The following is a 21,172-nucleotide window of genomic DNA, read 5'->3' as shown; positions in this document are numbered from 1 at the left end:
AACAAATTTTATGTTTGCTATGGGGCATTAGATCTATATAAAAATCGTAGGCAACTTTGATTTGTATAAAATTGCAGACACCTGATTTGTATATATCGTAGCGATTTGCATAAATTGGACGTCTGTGTCTATGAAAATTGTGTTTGTATATGTTCTTTATGTTTGTATATCTGCATAAAAATTTGAATTTGTATACAATTGAATCGAAATAAAACATTTGTATATCAAATCTCTCTGTCGCTTTGTACAACACAAATTATACATTGTAATTTGTATAATTTGTGTTCGTATAATGCGAGAAAGAGAGAAAGACAAAAGAGAACTGGTAGGTTAAGATCTGTATTTATATAATTATAAATGAATAAGACGAAAATATATGTATTTGTATTTGTATATACAATTTTCTCTCGCTTCATACAAATACAAACGCAATTTATACATTTGTGTTTGTATAAAATGAGAGAGGCAGGGGAGAGTGGTGAGAGAGTGGCGAGCGAAATTTTTGGGGAGAGAGGCGAATGGTTAGTGTTTGCTATGGATTATAATTAAATGAAACTTTGGTTATAGCGTTTAATTTGAATTAATAATTTGTTATTTTATACAATTTTTCCTTATTTATAATATTGGGCCGTGTCACGGGCCATTTCCTCCAGTTTACAAACATTTTTGTTGAATATATTTATTCACGCAATTTATTAGAACAAATAATGACTATATTCTTGAAACATTATATTTTTGAAATTTATAAATAAGAAATGATCACTAGTTACTTAAGATATATAAACTTTGATGTTTTTTGCCCTTACAAAATAATCAAGCAAGTAACAAAGTTTTTACATAACACACTATTGAATATTATTACATCGGTCCAACAATCAAAAGCTAGAATACAGAATTTCAAAATCATAAAATCTAGGATTCATTTATACCAAATCATGATTTCGCCTCTACAATTTATTTGTAGTAGATACTTTGGAATTCCTGACTTTTTTTTCTTCGGAAAGCAACTTTGCAAACCTGACAAAAACAATATGTTCAATTCAATAATGAATAAAGAATATCTATTGATTACTAATATTCACAAGAGAGTTGAATAATATTACTCTTTCAAAGCTTCTTCATTTGTGCCACCAGTTGGGTCTAATTGTTCAAATAGACCTGTCTTCAAATTTACCCTTGAAACTGGTTTCTTCAATAAATTTGTCCCAATTTCAACCAATTTGTCCATGTTCTCTTTGGTTGATATGTCAACAGAGGAGTCTGCTCCACTTAATGTGTCATCCTAATTAACATTGTTGAGCAACATATATAATTATAATACACCTATCTTAACTCGTAGTAACATCTAGCATTTCGATAAAGTGATAAATACTCTATACGTCTCAAAATCAAATTCTGAATATGAATTTGCCTTTATAAAAAAACCGCTTCACCCTCAAGTATTTATACCTAGATCATAAGAGCATATTTCTCATTTGACGAATACTCGAGTAATCGAAATAACAAGGCTTCGTTTAAAATGATTCTTTTTTCAATAACTTCAAATATTTAGAAACAATTTCAATTAGGAAATTAGCACTTTTAATCCCTCAAATATTAACAAATTTTGATTTTGGTCCTTATTGTTTCTGATCAAGCACATTTGATACTCTCTCCTTTTCAAAAAGAATAATTTAGTTTGACTTGACACAAAATTATTTAAGAAAATAAAGGAACGTTTCAATCTTGTGGTCCTAAATTAAAGTTATGTCAAATGTACCAAAATACTCTTTAATCTTGTGGCCTTAAACATGTCGCCTAGAAAACTGAAACTAAAGTGTTGCTAAAAAAATTGAAAGGATCATTTTTTTTTAAACAAACTAAAAAGGGAAAGTTTGTTATTTTTTTAAAATCGAAAGAATATTTAGGAGTGGAATATATAGTACCTGAATCCGAAGATATTGTTTTTGAGAAGAAATAGATTGAAAAACAATAGAAATATGATAATCAACCATATCATCACTAGCATCAGCAAATGCATCAATAATTGGATTTGAGCCTCCACCAGTTAGCCATCCAAAAACACCCCAATTTGATGCAATTTTAGCATCATATTTATGTTCCAATTTTGCTGATCCAGTCCCAATGGAGATAACCAAAAATTTCCCATAATTAGTGGGCTTCATTTCGTCGAAATTTTTGAAATATGGGTTTTGTTCGCATATTTGTTTGGTCACTTCACTTATAGCAATAAAGGTCTGCAAAAGCCAACCACATCATATAAATTTCGAGTTAATTTCACAAACTTTACTTACTATAACAGTAAAGTCATCTTGATGAATAGATGTTGTCATTATAGTGCGTAAGATTTAGTAACTTTATATGACGTTTAATTTAATACAAAACATAGTACTCAATTGGTAAAGTTTAGTGAGGTCATCATTATAAATACATAGTAAGTAAAGTTCAGTTATTTTAATGTGACATAAAATAGATTAAATTATTTAATACCGGATTGTTAGCTGCGATAGCACCATCAATAAGATTGAACTCATGAAATTTGCCATCTTCATTTTGGGTCTGAAAATTATGTGCTGGAAGATATGTTGGAGCAGCAGATGTGCCGATGCATATATCGGAAAGCTTAGCATCCATTATTGAATGTTTTTGGGCCTGTTAAACAGATTAAACGGATCAAACTAATTTGAGACCTCTGATTAAAAAATAAGGAAAAATAGTGGAGAAAGAGACCTCAAAAGTGGAGAAAATTGTAGGTTGTATATTCTTGATATCAAAAGTTGGAATAACAACATTAGTCAAAGTCTCATGCAATTTAGTCTCCCCTAATTTCTCCTTTATGACTTGATGAAGATACTTCCCATTATACTTTGGTCCTGTTAGAAATTTCCATCCCTTTATAATTGATCCAATCAGTATCCTATACAAAATGAAAAAACAATAATATTGATAGTGATTAATTATTTTTACAAGAAGAAAAAAAAAATCAATTAGAAAATTTACATATTATTTTGTGGAAATATCTTAGGACCATGTTCAAGATAGAAGGGCTTTATATCCTTAGCAGCAAATAGAGGACGATTGTCTTTGTTTGGAGCTGTTAGCATAGCGGTAACAAGGCCACCCGTGCTTGTTCCTGTAATTATATCGAAGTAATCTGCGAGCCTAGCATCCTCACCGTCTAATTCCTATAGAAATTAACACGTAGAGAATGAAATATTGAGTTCAGTTGAATAAATTAAAATTCGAATGAGGATAGAGAAGTTTATGCGATTACCTGAAGTTGAGATTCAAGATATTCAAGAATAGTTGCTGGAATTAATCCTCTAATGCCACCNAGTGATTAATTATTTTTACAAGAAGAAAAAAAAAATCAATTAGAAAATTTACATATTATTTTGTGGAAATATCTTAGGACCATGTTCAAGATAGAAGGGCTTTATATCCTTAGCAGCAAATAGAGGACGATTATCTTTGTTTGGAGCTGTTAGCATAGCGGTAACAAGGCCACCCGTGCTTGTTCCTGTAATTATATCAAAGTAATCTGCGAGCCTAGCATCCTCACCGTCTAATTCCTATAGAAATTAACACGTAGAGAATGAAATATTGAGTTCAGTTGAATAAATTAAAATTCGAATGAGGATAGAGAAGTTTATGCGATTACCTGAAGTTGAGATTCAAGATATTCAAGAATAGTTGCTGGAATTAATCCTCTAATGCCACCTCCATCGATGCTGAGAATTGTGATGAATTTACCATTAATTGGAGGTTGCAATTCGAATGAACCAGATGATGACATTTTTTTGAGTATAAGAAAATAATTAATTGATTTTCAGCAATGCTAAATTATCAATTTATAGACCTCAATAATGCCAAGAGCAATCCAAGATATTTTTTTGGAGGTCAATATTTTATTATTTTATTTTATTTTGAAAAGTCAATGAAATGTGACCAGGAAAATATTTATGACCTGTAAGAAAAGGATCAGGCACCAACTTGACCACAAATTGAGACCTTTTTTTTCCCACCCGATCTGTCAATATCTGTATTGGAGTCTAATTAATTTGAATTTGTGTTGGATAGGGCCTTTTTTCGGAGGGTAGCGCTAGCCTATCAAGGAATTTTTCATATTAAGAACCTGAACTCGAGATCTCTAATTAAGAGAGGAACAATCTCCTCTACTACAACACATCCTTTGGCGTGGTCCACAAATTTGAGACTTCATCAATTATATTACTCCATATTAGTTGAATATCCTTTTAATTTTCTCAATTGTAGGATATTTTTTTATTGGACAAATGGAACTAGCTATTTAACAACCATAATATTTTTAATTTTAATTATTTCTAATTTAGAATTTTTTTTTTATACCCATGAGTGTTAGGACTTGAATCTGAAACTTCTGACTAAAAATTGATGTAATCATCAAAGAGTTTGCCAACTTTCGTACATTAATAGTGTTACTAGATTGCTTGAAACATGATTATTATTTATAATAAGCGTAGGTAGTGATTTGAGAGGTTTAGTATTTTGTTTTATATGGTGCAAGCTGTATGGATAGGTCCTTATTTTATTTTGGAGGGGGACATGCGGATGGCCACTATATTGTCCCACGTTTTTCTTTTAAAAAATAAACATTTGTTTCCTACTCGTATCTGAAGTTCATAATGGAGTTTCAATTAAATCTGGATTGCACATACGCATGTTGTAGAGCTTATTTAGGTGTGGCGCTTATTATTATTATTTATAATAAGCGTAAGTAGTGATTTGAGAGGTTTAGTATTTTGTTTTATATGGTGCAAGCTGTATGGAGAGGTCCTTATTTTGATTTGGAGGGGGACATGCGGATGGCCACTATATTGTCCCACGTTTTTCTTTTAAAAAATAAACATTTGTTTCCTACTCCGTATCCGAAGCTCATAGTGGAGTTTCAATTAAATCTGGATTGCACATACGTATGTTGTAGAGCTTATTTAGGTGTGGCGCTCCCAACAAGATTTTTTTTTTATATCCAACGCTCAAACTTGAGACCTTTGATTAAGAGTGGAACAATCTCGTCATTACAACACAATTTATGTCGGTCATGAGAATTTTTTTGAATATTACATAATCAGTTGAATGACATATTTTGCAAGTGTGGTTCAAATAATTATCTAGTTATTTACAAATATAAAACAAATTAATATAAATATCGAGTTATTAATAAACGAATTCAACTATCCTTTTACCGATCGATCAATTATGAAACCGACAAATGACAATCATGTTATATATATTGAATAATTAAATTCAGAAAATGAAATGCCAACAAACTGAGGGAAGCAGATATTTATCGTTATATACTTCTATTACAATAATGTAATATTAAAACATTTCTGATAATAACAAGTTAACAACACATCAAGGCAAAATTATTTGCCAGCCTGCAATTGAATTGGACAAGTGAAAAAATGTAGGTCCATTGAAAACAAAAAATGTTTTTCACGTAGCGTTTTTTTTTTTTCGAAGTTGTTTTTCTTTTAAATAATAAAATTGGCTTCTTACTTATTTTAATTTCTTATATTTAGGTATTTAAACAATTTTTTTATATCTTAATAATATTTTTATGTAATTTAGGCAAATATTATGAGTGGTGGGGATAGCGATGAGGTGTGTCATTGGACAGTGGGCATAATCAACGAGGAATACCGCTTGTGAAACTTGTTTTTCCTACCATCACTAGAAGGAAAGTCATTTTTCTCATTTTTAAGAAACTTATTTTCTTAAAAAAGAATATTTTTTAAAGAATTTTGATCAACGAAAAGGGGAAACCCATTTCCTAGTCACCGGGCTGAGCGCACCTTTGGTACTTCAATAGGGCGAGCAGTTTGATAATGACTTCTTTCGTTTGGTAGGGATCGGCTGGATGCCTTGGAGGGACCATAGATTGCACCATTGGCAACGACGCTTTTGAGTGCCCCTAACCTTGAGGGGGCCGTAGATCGAGTTTTGGGCTAAGGTTACCAGTTTCGCAACCCTTCGAAACTCCTTTCTGGAAAAGGTTCAGTAGATCTACCAGGTTACCGGAAATGACCAAAGAACAAAAAAATGGCTATTTAGAAGAAAAATATTTTCCTCCATACTAAACACAGCCTAAGGGGTCGTTTGGTGTGATGGATAAGAGAAAGTTATCCTGGGACAAAAATTTAATTAGTGTCTCTTAATCCGTTGTTTGGTTAGACATGATGAGATAACTTATCCCAAGATTAACAAATAGTACTGGGATAAGTTATCCCTCCCTGAGGGTGGAATAGTAATCACATGATAACTTATCCTGGGATAAAGTATGTAAATTATTATCCCCTTAAACTCTCTTTTATACATCACTTATACATTCATGTATATTAATATAATTTTAAACAACCATAATAACATTCACAATCTTACTTAATCGTTGTTTTTATCATAATATATTTTTCTATTAAAAAATTACATTTTATAAATACAATCTTTATTTACGAATAGATTATAAGTTGATTTTTTTGCCTAATTTTATGTTTATTTATATTTTGATTTCTCTTAAAATATTCACTCCACTACTAAATTACATAGTTTATTACTCAATTAAAAATTATATTATATGTATCCATTAAAATGTGGATAACTTTAATGATAAAATTTCTTTTACTTTGATAAACTTAAAACGAAAGTTTTATTTTTAAGCTAAATAAGATTGAAAGTTTTATTTTTAAACTAAATAAGATGAAAGTTTAATTTTTAAGCTAAATAAGATGAAAGTTTAATTTTTAAGCTAAATAAGATGAAAATTTGTTTTTAAGTTAAATAAGATGGAAGTTTTATTTTTAAGTTAAATAAGATGAAAGTTTAATTTTAAAAACACAGGCACAATCATGAAAATGTACATATAAAAATATTTAAGCTAAATAACATGAAAGTTTGATTTTTGAGAATGAATAACTAAAGTTTGCACAAAAAAAGTTAAAAAAAAACTAACTAAATAAGGTGGAGGGTATTTTTGTAATCAAACAACTTATTATTAAAAATTATGCAATGAATATAAGTTTGAATATGACAAACCAAATAAGCAATAAAAACTACTCCCAACATAACTAATCACAGTATAACTTATCATAACATAACTTATCCCAGCATAACTTATCCCAACATAACTAATCTCAGGATAACTTGTATTCAAACCAAACGACCCCTAAGACTACACTATAAGTTGTGTAGGGATTACAGAGATTGATTAGGTCACAATTCACGAAAATCTATTTTCAAAATTTATGACCAAAGGGTATCGTAGGGATATATAGAGATGAACTAGGTGACGAAAGGTCAACTGCTATAATGGAACAAAATAATTGAGCTGCAGGACGATGCACCTTATTCTAGAGGAGGTGGATGTTCAAGCATTGAATTCAACTGAATACAATACTTTTAACATCGAACAAAAAGTTATATGTAAAAATCAATATAATTACAACAAAATACAGAACCCATAATTTTAAAAATACAGTGTGAACTTAAACGCGAGTACGACCAACTAGTAAATATGCCCTTATCAATATCAACAATAATTTTACACTGTACATCACACACGATTTGAATTTCACACGTCATTTATTACAAATTTCTATTATATAGAAGAGCCAAGTTGAGGATGACCAAGGGCAAATTTGTCATTTCATAAAAATTCTAGAATGTTTGTTTCTATGTTATGGCATCAAAAACATGATAATAGATTTATAATAATAGTACAACCAAATATATTTTTCTAAATGTCTTGCGTATCCTAACATTTAATATGGACCCATATTTTCAATTACATTTTTATATTAGGATATTATAATTTATTTTAAGTAATATTCTTCTATATCATAAAGTAAAAGCATTTCATACTATGAGGTCACATAAAAATATTCATAACAATTTTTCATAAAACATCAAATTTGTAAATTTTCATAATAAAATAAATTACATATTATAATAAGTAAATAAATTTATAGAGTGAAATTTCTTTACACTAATATGTATATGACATAACTTATTTAAATGTATAGTTTGTACTCCATTTTTTCAAAGTAATTTTTAACTATAAGTAAATTATATCTTATAATTTTTGTTTTATTATGACAATTAACATTTCTATTATATAGAAGTTCCATGAGAAGGATGATCAATGACATTTTAATAATTTTAATATCATTTAAGGGTAAAATAATAATTGTATAATTAGTGGTCAAAATGAAAATCTAGAAGAATTCATATATTGTATGTCTTTACTTTTGTTATGGCCCCATAAAGATATTTTTGTAATTTTGTTAAAATGAAGAATTTCTATTAGTTAACTTCTTACAAACAATAATAAATGCTAAGCTTGTTTTGACAAAAGAAAATTTTGAACTAATTTAAAATAAAATGTGTTTGAATATTCAATATTTTGTTCCTAAAATATTTTAAAGGATATTGTGTAAACATATTTTTAATATTATGTTACATAATATGACCACTAAATTCGTATCTTGATCATTGAAATAGTCTTAAAATGACGTAGCAATATTTTTTAATTAATTTGAAGAAAATATCAAATTTCGTGACTAAAAGAATGAACAATGTTTGACTATCAAGAAATTAATGATTTGATAATGTATTCATCGAAAGATTAAAAAATATAATTTTTTCATTTCTATAAAGGATATTTTCTTAATATAATATAATAAACTATTTAACAGAGAAAATTTGACAAGGAGAAAGTTTAACATTCAAATTCTAAGGAATATTAAAATACAAACTAAAGAAAAATGAGTAGTTAAAAAATAAAGAAGAACGACAAAATACAAAGTCAATAGAAAAGGACTTTGTTGAGAAATATAGAGGAACGAAAAAACTAAATAAATAAATAAATTAGGGAAAAACAACCTGAAAAAGAAAAACAAGTATATTGGTTATTTTGTGGGGGTAAGATTTTAAGTTTTCTTTTACGGCATGATATTAAGAGTGTAGTATCAAAAAAATTTATTAATGTAATTTAGAATATAACAGTATGATAATTGTTATTGCATATAGAAAAAAATTGCTTTCATGATTATTTTTAGAGCAACTTTCACATATAGCAAACACAAAATTCATATTTATATGCTATAGCAAACTTTGCATAATTGCGCTCCATAGCAAACATAAATATATATATTTCGCTATACATATACAAAAGAAAGCAGTTGTATAATCTGCTTTGGTATACATATACAAAAAGATCAATTGTATAAAGTGAGAGAGACGAGTGAGCGAGCGAGATCTGGGAGAGTGGCGAGTGAGATCTGGGAGAGGGGAGAGAGGAGAATGAAAATATATGTATATATACAATTTTCACGCATTTTATACATTTGCGTTTTGTATAAAGTGAGAGAGCGAGATCTGGGAGAGTGGCGAGCGAGATCTAGGAGAGGGGAGAGAGAGGAACGAAAATATATGTATATATACAATTTTCTCTCGCTTTATACAAACACAAACACATTTTATATAATTTGCGGTTTTTGTATAAAGTGAGAGAGATGAGTGAGAGAGCGAGATCTGGGAGAGTGGCGAGCGAGATCTGGGAGAGGGGAGAGAGGGGAACGAAAATATATGTATATATACAATTTTCTCTAGCTTTATACAAACACAAACGCACTTTATACACTTGCGTTTGTATAAAAAACGAGAGAGGCGAGGGAGAGAACGAGAGTGGCGAGCGAGATTCACCAGGAGAGAGGTTAAATAACAATAGTTTGTTATGGGGTACAATTAAATCAAACTATATTTATAACATTTAATTTGAATTAATAGTTTGCTATTATATACAATTTTCCCTTATTTTTATTGGTGTGGAGTTAGAAATAATTTTTTAATAAATAATTTCAATATTTAGAATATAACATTACGATAATTGTTATTGTATATAGAAATAAAGTTACTTTCCTGCTTGTTTTTATTGTTGTGGAGTTAGAAATCAATTTTGATTAGTACTTTCAATATTAAAATCAAAATAAATAGAAGTATTTCTATTTATCGAAGACAATAATAAAATGTATCACAAAATTTATCGACAAAGCAAACTACAAACACAGTATACTAAAGGTGAACCAATAGAGATTTTAAATACTTTGAATTGATCTTTACGAATTGGTTGATCAATGATTAGTATTTTATCATATGCAAAGCTTATGGTGCAAATATTACAAAAGAAGAAGAAGAAGATAATAACATAGTGAAAAATAGATACCACTTGTGAAATATATGTAGATCGATGAACTTTTTCAAAGACATCAACATTTTATATATTTCTCGAACACGATATGTTTTAACTCATAATCTAACACAATTCTCTATTTCCTTGCTGCATAGAATTTTTCAGAATTCAACTTTCTCAATTTGGGTTGTAAATGACGCATTTATGTCGTATGAACATTTGAAATAGATTATTAAGTGATATATTGAAGTTGTTTATTGAAGAAAAAAATAGTATAAAGTACAAAAATCTCATATCTTTGGAGGCTAATTAAATCCTATTCCAGAAGTTTTCTCAATTACAAAAATCTCAAATTTTTCATTGTTTTTGAATACACTCCTTCATTTTCCGATACATTGCAAATGATATATTACTCTATGGGAGGGATGTATCCGAGAGGAGATAGGTATGTATCTAAAAGGGGATAAATGTTTCCGATAGGGAAGAAGGATGTATCCGAGAGGGGATTATGATATCTTAAATCGTAAATTTCTAATAAAATATGTGAAATTATATTGGGCCCGTATTACGGGACTTAAATAATCTAGTTAAATAAATAAATACCGTGTTAATTAAATACTTGTATTAATTAAATAATTTTTTGTGTGTTCTAAACAAATATATATATATATATATATAATGTTCTATTCTGAGGTTTGCTTGTATGGGGTGACTTGGAATCCCTGAGTCTTTTTTCTTGTGAAAGTAACTTTGCAAACCTGTCAAATAATAGACATGATCAATTTTGTTACAATTCTATCGCTAAATATTTTGAAGCTAACAATTTTATTGTTGTTGTTTATTTGCCAATAAATAGAATTAGAGTTGATGAATTTTATTATTCATTACAAAGTTTATCTATTGCTAATATAATAATATAGTAATATTCACAAGAGACTTTAAATAATATTATTTACCTTTTCAAAGTTTCTTCATTTGTGTCATCTTTTTTGCTTTGTTCAAATAGACATGTCTGTAGATTTATCCTTGAAACTGGTTTCTTCAATAAATTTGTCCCAATTTCAACCAATTTGTTCATGTTCTCTTTGGTTGATATGTCAAGAGAGGAGTCTGTTCCACTTAATGTGTCATCCTACCATGGATCAATAAACAAAATAATTATTTGTCTAAGATAAATCGTCATAAAACCTAAAACTTCCTAACAATAACAACATATCCAGTGAATTAAATCCCACATAAGGGTCTGAGGAAGGTAGAGACTGTTTCCAAAAAACTCTCGACTCAATATCTTATAAGAAAGAAGTTCGACTATAATACACATAAATTAGCTAAGTGCAATTTTATTTTTTTTACATTATCACACTACCAAAAGTTGATCAATATGCATGTTAGATGATCCAAATTTTGGGTACACCTTTGATTTTAACTAATTTTTGTAATAGTTTAATATGGTATAACATGATAAGTTACCTGTCACAAATAAATAGTTGTAAAAATCTTTTACGTTGTCAGTATATATAGATCTTGTATCTGAATACGAAGGTAATTTTCTTCGGAATGAAGAGCTTGAAAAACAACAAAAATATGAAAATCAACCATATCACCACTTGCTTGAGTAAACACATCAACAATTGGAGTTGAACCTCCATTATGTAACCATCCCAATATACCCCATTTTGATGCAATTTTAGCATTATATTTTTGTTCAACTTTTGCAGATCCAGTGCCTACAGAAATCACCAAAAATCTTCCATAATCAATGGGTTTAATTGGAAAAAAATTTGGATTTCCAGCCATTATTTCCAGCAACAAGGGCCTGCAAAAAGCAAGTACCAAGACATATATAAGAAAAATTGACATATTTTATGACACATACTTCTAATTAGGAAAACGTTTTCCGTGTTCGATTGGAGAGTAAAAAATATATTAAAAGTTGGAATAACAACATTAGTCAAAGTCTCATGCAATTTAGTCTCCCCTAATTTCTCCTTTATGACTTGATGAAGATACTTCCCGTTATACTTTGATCCTGTTAGAAATTTCCATCCCTTTATTATTGATCCAATCAGTATCCTATATAAAATGAAAAAACAATAGTGATTAATTATTTTTACAAGAAGAAAAAAAAAATCAATTAGAAAATTTACATATTATTTTGTGGAAATATCTTAGGGCCATGCTCAAGATAGAAAGGCTTTATATCCTTAGCAGCAAATAGAGGACGATTGTCTTTGTTTGGAGCAGTTAGCATAGCGGTAACAAGGCCACCGGTGCTTGTTCCTGTAATTATATCGAAGTAATCTGCGAGCCTAGCATCCTCACCGTCTAATTCCTATAGAAATTAACACGTAGAGAATAAAATATTGAGTTCAGTTGAATAAGTTAAATTTGAATGAGGATAGAGAAGTTTACGCGATTATCTGGAGTTGAGATTCAAGATATTCAAGAATAGTTGCTGGAATTAATCCTCTAATGCCACCTCCATCGATGCTGAGAATTGTGATGAATTTACCATTAATTGGAGGTTGCAATTCGAATGAACCAGATGATGACATTTTTTTGAGTATAAGAAAATAATCAATTGATTTTCAGCAAGGTTAAATTATCAATTTATAGACCTCACTATATTAAGAGCAATCCAAGATTATTTTTTTTGGAGATCAATATTTTATTATTTTATTTTATTTTGAAAAGTCAATGGAATGACCAGGAAAATATTTATGACCTGTAAGAAAAGGATCAGGCACCAACTTGACCACAAATTGAGACCTTTTTTTTCACCCGATGTGTCAATAATTATATTGGAGTCTAATTAATTGGATTTGTGTTAGATAGGGCCTTTTTTCGAGGGTAGCGTTAGCCTATCAAGGAATTTTTCATATCGAGATCTCTAATTAAGAGCTAGCGGAGCAATCTTATCCACTAGAACACATTCTTAGATGGTACACAAATTTGAGACTTCATAAATTATATTTCTCCATATTAGTTGAATATCCTTTTAATTTTCTCAATTCTAGGATATTTTTTTATTGGACAAATGGAACTAGGTAGTTATTTAACAATCATAATATTTTTAATTTTAATTATTTCGAATTTAGAATTAATAATTTGCTATTTTATACATTTTTCTCTTATTTATAATATTGGGCACGCGGGCCATTTTCTCTAGTTTACAAACATTTTTGTTGAATATATTTATTCACGGAATTTATTAGAACAAATAATGAATATTTTCTTGATACAATATATTTTTGGAATTTATAAATAAGAAATGATCACTAGTTTCTTAAGATACTAGGTAATGTGCACGGGCACGGGCCCAATAATATAAATGGTATGTTTTGGGGCTAATAACGGAGATTTTGAAGCGATTGTTTGCGTGGATAAAGGAATAAGTTTTTTTATCACAAACTTGTACTTTATTTGACGCTATTCAAGGCACAATAAGACTATCCACATACAACATTTTTGAAATATTTTATGTTGTCAATTATCATGATTTATAGTATTTTTACGATAGATTCACTTAAAGAATGAGTGGAATTTTTTGTATTTTTTTTCAAAACATATTTTATGTTGTCAATTATCATGATTTATAATATTTTGACACATTTTTTAAATATAAAAAACCCAAAAAAAAAAATAAGACAAATAAATTAAAATGGACCCAATATATGTTATTTTTGTTGTCTCAATTTATGTCACACAAATAAAATTTGGAGAGTCATCCAAATTTTAATTTTTTTTAAAAAAATGTTTTAAGTTATTAATTATTGTGATTTATAATATTTTGATGTAACTTTCAAATAACCAACATTACTGTTCACTTTGTCCTAATTTATGTGATATGGATAAAAATACAAAATTAACCCTTTTAAAATGTCTTTCAGATATTTTAAGTTGTTAATTATTATATTTATAATACTTTTTTGGTAATTTTAAAATGATATGTGTTATTTTTTCTGTCCTAATATATGTGAGCCTGAAAGAATTCTGAGAGTGAACCTATTTTATTATATAGCTTTTAAATATTTTAAATTGGTAATTATTCTAATTTTTAATGTTTTTTAAGTCATTTGTAAATGATATATGTTGCTTCCTTTGTCCCATTTTATATAGTATAAATAAAATTCCCCAAACCAACTAAATTTTTAATATATTTTTTTAAATATTTTAAATTATTAATTATTGCGATTTATAATATTAAAAAAAAAGTACAAAACGTGTATTAGCCTAAAAAATGACCACGATAATTTGAAGCCTACATAAAGCAATATGGTTGTACGTAATTTTTAAATACTTAATATATATTACTCCACTTGTCTCAATGTATGTAGCATTGATAAAATTTCAAGATTCAATCAAATGTTGTTAATTGTTAACATTTATAATACATTTTACGTAGTTTTCAATAATTTCACATTAAACAATACATATTACTACTTTTGTCTCATTTTATGTGACATTGATAGATTAATTTTAAGAATCAGTCAATTTATTTTTTCCGTTTTTTTATTAAATATTTTAAGTGGTCAAAATCACGATTTATTGTATTTTATACATAATTTTTAACGATAGATTAATTTCAAGAATTAATCGAATTTTTTTATATGTATTTATTTTTGAAATATTTTATGTTGTCAATTATCATGATTTATAGTATTTTTACGCAATTTTTAAATATAAAAAAAAATTAAGACAAATAAATTAAAATGGGCGCAATATATGTTATTTTTGTTGTCTCAATTTATGTGACACAAATGAAATTTGAAGAGTCATCCAAATTTGCATTTTTTTAAAAAATGTTCTAAGTTATTAATTATTGTGATTTATAATATTTTTATGTAACTTTCAAATAACTTACATTGCTGGTCACTTTGTCCTAATTTATGTGATATGAATAAACTTACAAAATTAACCCTTTTAAAATGTCTTTTAGATATTTTAAGTTGTTAATTATTATTATTTATAATAATTTTTTGGTAATTTTGAAATGATATATGTTATTTTTTCTGTCCCAATATATGTGACCCGGATAGAATTTTGAGAGTCAACCTATTTTATTATATATCTTTTAAATATTAAATATTTTAAGTCATTTGTAAATGATTTATTATATTATATTATTATATATTATATTATATATATATTACATTTATTTCTACTATATAATAAAAGGGGTTTTATTATGATATTATATAATAGTAGAATATATATTATATAAACTCCCTTTTATTATATAGTAGAACTTACAATTACAAAATTAACCCTTTTAAAATGTCTTTAAGATATTTTAAGTTGTTAATTATTATTATTTATAATACTTTTTTGGTAATTTTAAAATGATATATGTTATTTTTTCTGTCCCAATATATGTGACCCGGATAGAATTTTGAGAGTGAACCTATTTTATTAAATATCCTTTAAATATGAAATATTTTAAGTCATTTGTAAATGATTTATTATATTATATTATTATATATTATATAAACTCCCTTATAGTAGAAAAATAAATATATATTATATAGTAGAAAAAATGATTTATTATATTATATATTATATATTATATATTATATATTATATAGGGAGTTTATGATTAGACATCACAATGTCCCATCATAAACTCCCTCTTATATAATAAGAGATAAGATATAAACTTTGATGCTTTTTGCCCTTACAAAATAATCAAGCACGTAACAAAATTTTTACATAACACACTATTGAATATTATTACATCGGCCCAACAATCAAAAGCTAGAATACAGAAATTGAATTACAAATATTATTTCAAAATCATAAAATCTAGGATTCATTTATACCAAATCACGATTTCGCCTCTACAATTTATTTGTAGTAGGTACTTTGGGATTTCTGGATTTTTTTTCTTCGGAAAGCAACTTTGCAAACCTGACAAATTAAAACAATATGTTCAATGAATAAAAAAAATATATTGATTAATAATATTCACAAGAGAGTTGAATAATATTACTCTTTCAAAGCTTCTTCATTTGTGCCACCAGTTGGCCCTAATTGTTCAAATAGACATGTCTTCAAATTTACCCTTGAAACTGGTTTCTTTAATAATTTTTTCCCAATTTCAACCAATTTGTCCATGTTCTCTTTGGTTGATATGTCAACAGAGGAGTTTGCTCCACTTAATGTGTCATCCTAATTAATATTGTTGAGCAACATAATTTAGTAACATCTAGGACTTTAATAAAGTGATAAATACTTTATACGTCTCAAAATTAAATTCTGAATATGAATTTAGCTTTTTTCAAAAACGTTTTACTCTCAAATATTATACATTATCATAAGAGAATATTTGTAAACTAGAGTATCATTTATCTCTCCTTGAATTTCTTATTTGATGAATACTCGACTAATTAAAATAACAAGGCTTCGTTTAAAACGATTCTTTTTTCAATAACTTCAAATGTATTTAGTAACAATTTCAATTAGGAAATTAGCACTTTTAATCCCTCAAATATTAACAAATTTTGATTTTGGTCTTTATTGTTTTTGATCAAGCACATTTGATACTCTCTCCGTTTCAAAAAAAATGATTTAGTTTGACTTGACACGGAATTTAAAAAAAATAAAGAAACGGTTCAATCTTGTGGTACTAAATTAAAGTTATATCAAATGTACCAAAAAACTCTTTTGATCTTGTGGTTTTAAATATGTCACGAAGAAAACTGAAATTAAAGTGTTGCAAAAAAAATGAAAGGACCATTCTTTTTAAAACAAACTGAAAATAAAAGTAAGTCATTTTTATTTAAACTGAAAGAATATTCAGGAGTGGAATAAATAGTACCTGAATACGAAGATATTGTTTTTCAGAACAAACACATTGAAAAACAACAGAAATATGATAATCAACCATATCATTACTAGCATCAGCAAATGCATCAATAATTGGATTTGAGCCTCCATCACTTAGCCATCCAAAAATACCCCAATTTGATGCAATTTTAGCATCATATTTATTTTCCAATTTTTCTGATCCAGTCCCAATGGAGATAACCAAAAAATTCCCATAATTAGTGGGCTTCATTTCGTCGAAATTTTTGAAATATGGGGTTTGTTCGAATATTTGTTTGGCCACTTCATTTATAGCAATAAAGGTCTGCAAAAGCCAACCACATCATATAAATTTCGAGTTAATATCACAAACTTTACTTACTATAACAGTAAAGTCATCTCGATAAATAGATGTTGTCATGTGTGTAAGATTTAGTAACTTTATTGTTATAGTAAATAGCGTTTAATATAATACAAACATAGTACTCAATTGGTAGAGTTCAATTATTTTAATGTGACATAAAATAGGTTAAATTATTTAATACCGGATTGTTAGCTGCGATAGCACCATCAATAAGATTGAACTCATGAAATTTGCCATCTTCGTTTTGGGTCTGAAAATTATGTGCTGGAAGATATGTTGGAGCAGCAGATGTGCCGATGCATATATCGGAAAGCTTAGCATCCATTATTGAATATTTTTTCGCCTGTTAAATAGATTAAACGGATCAAACTAATTTGACACCTCTGATTAAAAATTAAGGAAAAATATAGTGGAAAAAGAGACCTTAAAAGTGGAGAAAATTGTAGGTTGTATAGTCTTGATATCAAAAGTTGGAATAACAACATTAGTCAAAGTCTCATGCAATTTAGTCTCCCCTAATTTCTCCTTTATGACTTGGCGAAGATACTTCCCATCATACTTTGGTCCTGTTAGAAATTTCCATCCCTTTATTATTGATCCAATCAGTATCCTATATAAAATGAAAAACAATAATATTAATAGTGAATACTTATTTTTACAAGAAAAAAAATATTCAATCAAAAAATTTACATATTATTTTGTGGAAATATCTTAGGACCATGTTCAAGATAGAAGGGCTTTATATCCTTAGCAGCAAATAGAGGACGATTATCTTTGTTTGGAGCAGTTAGCATAGCGGTAGCAAGGCCACCCGTGCTTGTTCCTGCGATTATATCAAAGTAATCTGCAAGCCTAGCATCCTCTCCGTCTAATTCCTATAGAAATTAACATGTAGAGAATGAAATATTGAGTTCAGTTGAATAGGTCATAATAAGTGATACGTAATATGATATAACAAGTTAAAATTTGAATGAGGATAGAGAAGTTTACGCGGTCACCTGGAGTTGAGATTCAAGATATTCAAGAATAGTTGCAGGAATTAATCCTCTAATGCCACCTCCATCGATGCTGAGAATTGTGATGAATTTACCATTAATTGGAGGTTGCAACTTGAATGAACCAGATGATGACATTTTTTTTTGATAAATTTATAAGAAAATAATTAATTGATTTTCAGCAAGGTTAAATTATCAATTTATAGACCTCAATATATTCCTCACTATATTACGAGCAATCCAAGATATTTTTATTGGAGATCAATATTTTATTATTTTATTTTATTTTGAAAAGACAATGGAATGTGACCGGGAAAATATTTAGGACATGTAAGACCATCTCCAATCCACCTCTGTTTTACTCTTCATTTTCTGTATTTAGAGAGTATAATAGAGAATGGACACTCCAACCCAATTCTATATCACCCTCTATTCTTCATATTTAGAGAGGTGAATAGTAGTTCTCCAAATTTGGAGAACTACTATTCACACTCTCTATTTCACCTTTTTAATAATTTATTAGTATTTCTATTACTTTCTAATTAACATATTATTTTATATATAATGTCATTAATTAAATATCTACTATTCATACTTCTTTTAAATGTAATATAATATTTTAAAAAATATATTATTTAATATATACTACTTTCATCCCGAATTAATAGTATTTTATTTTTTTTAATTTTCGTCGATAATAATTTGATTTTATTATTAATTTTCACTATAAAGAATACACAAAATTAAAATGATAAGATGAAAATTTTAATTTAAAAATACAACACATAATATGATAATTAAAATACAATATAACAATACAATACATAACATAATAATTTAAATGCAAGATAAAATACAATACATAACATAATAATTAATTCGCGATGAAACAAGAATCATGCCGAAAAGATGTTGAACGTGCATTCGAAGTTTTACAATCACGTTTTGCAATTTTTGCAAGACCGTCACGTTTTTGGAGAAAGAAAGTGCTACATGATATAATGACTACATGCATTATACTGCACAACATGATAGTTGAGGATCAACGTGATCTTAATGCACCAATTCAAGATGTCGTAGAGGCTCCAACTCCAACGACATAAATGGTGGTAAATGAAAATCCCCGATTTAAAAAACTTCTAGCTAGACATAAAAAAATTAAGGACAAAAATGCTCATTTTGAACTCCTTAATGCATTATTAGAGAATTCATCGGAGCAACGTAATAATTTTGAAAATTGAGTGTTTATGTAATTGTATTTCACTTTTTTTGAATTTGTCCATTAATTTGTATATTATATAATATTTTCTTGCAATTTATGTTATTTATAATTTAGAATAAAATAAAATTTTATATTAAATAAAAAAATAAAATTTTATATCTAATGAAAATTATATAAAGTAATTATTGGGAAAAAGAAATAAAGGATATATACTATGAAATAAGAAAATAAGAATGAAATAGAAATAATAATATAATATTGAGGAGAGAGAAAAATATTTCTTTTTAGAGAGTAAAATAGAGAATTGGGTTGGAGTTGGTTGTCTGAGAAAATAGAGAACTTTATATTTGGAGAGTAAAATAGAGTGTAGGGTTGGAGATGCCCCAAGACATAGAAATCTAGTCAAACTGGAAAAAACCCGACTAGTAGTTTGGTTTGACTTGGTTTGGTATTGGAAAAAAAAACCTGACTATATGTGGGTTGGTTTGGTTTTAACAAAAAAAAAACAACCCGAGACCAAATCAACCCGACATTTTATATGTAATTTTAAAATTTTATTTTATACATAAAAATATTTACTTTGATATAATTTTAAAATATTTCTTATATTATTTCATAATTTTTATCTTTTAATATATTATTTCAAGTTTAAAACTTAGAATTCGAAATGGTCCAATAAAGATTATAGTTCATAAATGTTGATAATTATAATAAAACTTAAATCAAAATCAAATTAATACTAATGCAAAAAAAAAAATCAATTCAACATTGATTTAAAATACATTGGTTTAGACAATTAAATATATAATCTAATTTTAATTTTCCTTAAATATTTAGTAATGTAACTAATACTTATTAAACTTATTTTAGCATGATTTAGTACTTTTAAATTATGATCATTTTCATTATGACTTTGCAATATTTATTTTATATGATGATTTCATTATTATTTTTTATTGAATATTTTGTGTTATCAGTACTCATCTTATATTTTGTGTTATTTTCTTAAGAAACACCTTGGATAATTGTATTTTGGTTAGACTAAAGAAATATTTGGAGCACAAGTTAATTATATGTTTGTATGCAAACTTTACCGAAAAATCCAAAAATCTGAAAAAAAATCCGAGGTTTATTAGTTTGGTTTGCTTTATAAATTTAAAAATTCGACACAATGGTTTGGTTTGGTATTTGAAAAACCCGAACCAACCCAAAGTTGAAAACCCGAAAAAATCCAAATTTTCTTAGTTTGATTTGGTTTATAAATTAAATTTTTTTACACAAATAGTTTGATTTGATATTTGAAAAACTCAAACCAATCCGGTCATGTACACCCTTAATTGCAATTTACAATAATGTAATAATAAAGCATTTCTGATAATAACAACAACACATCATGGCAAAATTATTTGCCAGCCTGCGATTGAATTGGACAAGTGAAAAAATGTAGGTCGTCCATTACCTCTGAGGGAAAAAAAATGTTTTTCATGTTTTAAGTTGTTTTTCTTTTAAATAAAAAAATAAATTGGTTTTTTTACTTATTTTAATTTCTTATATTTAGG

The 21,172-nt window shown here is 27.6% G+C and overlaps 3 protein-coding genes and 1 long non-coding RNA gene across 5 annotated transcripts; all 4 read right to left on the bottom strand.

Annotated features, from left to right (window-relative positions):
* Positions 1-822: 822 nt before the first annotated feature.
* On the bottom strand, positions 823-3,829 carry LOC125857122 (patatin-like protein 2). 2 transcript variants are annotated; one of them, XM_049536795.1, is made up of 7 exons: positions 3,662-3,829; positions 3,388-3,572; positions 2,731-2,917; positions 2,491-2,652; positions 1,926-2,237; positions 1,104-1,282; positions 823-1,017 (listed from the first exon to the last, which is right to left on the bottom strand). In XM_049536795.1, exons 1-7 carry the CDS (start codon positions 3,794-3,796, stop codon positions 948-950), a joined length of 1,230 nt encoding a protein of 409 aa, XP_049392752.1. In that variant the 5' UTR covers positions 3,797-3,829; the 3' UTR covers positions 823-947. The 2 variants fall into 2 exon arrangements, with proteins under 2 accessions (XP_049392752.1, XP_049392751.1); XM_049536794.1 differs by lacking the exon at positions 3,388-3,572 and adding an exon at positions 3,001-3,185 and having other exon boundaries at positions 3,662-3,827.
* Positions 3,830-11,728: 7,899 nt separating this feature from the next.
* LOC125854711 (patatin-like protein 2) lies at positions 11,729-12,783 on the bottom strand. Its single transcript, XM_049534295.1, has 3 exons — positions 12,685-12,783; positions 12,376-12,560; positions 11,729-12,044 (listed from the first exon to the last, which is right to left on the bottom strand). Exons 1-3 carry the CDS (start codon positions 12,781-12,783, stop codon positions 11,729-11,731), a joined length of 600 nt encoding a protein of 199 aa, XP_049390252.1.
* A 3,130-nt stretch (positions 12,784-15,913) lies between these two features.
* LOC125857129 (uncharacterized) lies at positions 15,914-16,249 on the bottom strand. The gene is made up of 2 exons (XR_007445599.1): positions 16,218-16,249; positions 15,914-16,135 (listed from the first exon to the last, which is right to left on the bottom strand). It is a non-coding gene; the product is annotated as an uncharacterized LOC125857129 (long non-coding RNA).
* Positions 16,250-17,541: 1,292 nt separating this feature from the next.
* LOC125857128 (patatin-like protein 2) lies at positions 17,542-18,545 on the bottom strand. Its single transcript, XM_049536802.1, has 4 exons — positions 18,395-18,545; positions 18,087-18,271; positions 17,820-18,006; positions 17,542-17,739 (listed from the first exon to the last, which is right to left on the bottom strand). The coding sequence occupies exons 1-4, from the start codon at positions 18,527-18,529 to the stop codon at positions 17,542-17,544; spliced, it is 705 nt and encodes a 234-aa protein (XP_049392759.1). The 5' UTR covers positions 18,530-18,545.
* Between the last annotated feature and the right edge of the window lie 2,627 nt (positions 18,546-21,172).

This window comes from Solanum stenotomum, chromosome 2, assembly GCF_019186545.1.
Source record: "Solanum stenotomum isolate F172 chromosome 2, ASM1918654v1, whole genome shotgun sequence".
NCBI classification, from domain to species: Eukaryota; Viridiplantae; Streptophyta; class Magnoliopsida; order Solanales; family Solanaceae; genus Solanum; species Solanum stenotomum.
Note: the sequence above shows the minus strand (reverse complement) of the source record. Positions and strands in the feature narration are given on the sequence as shown.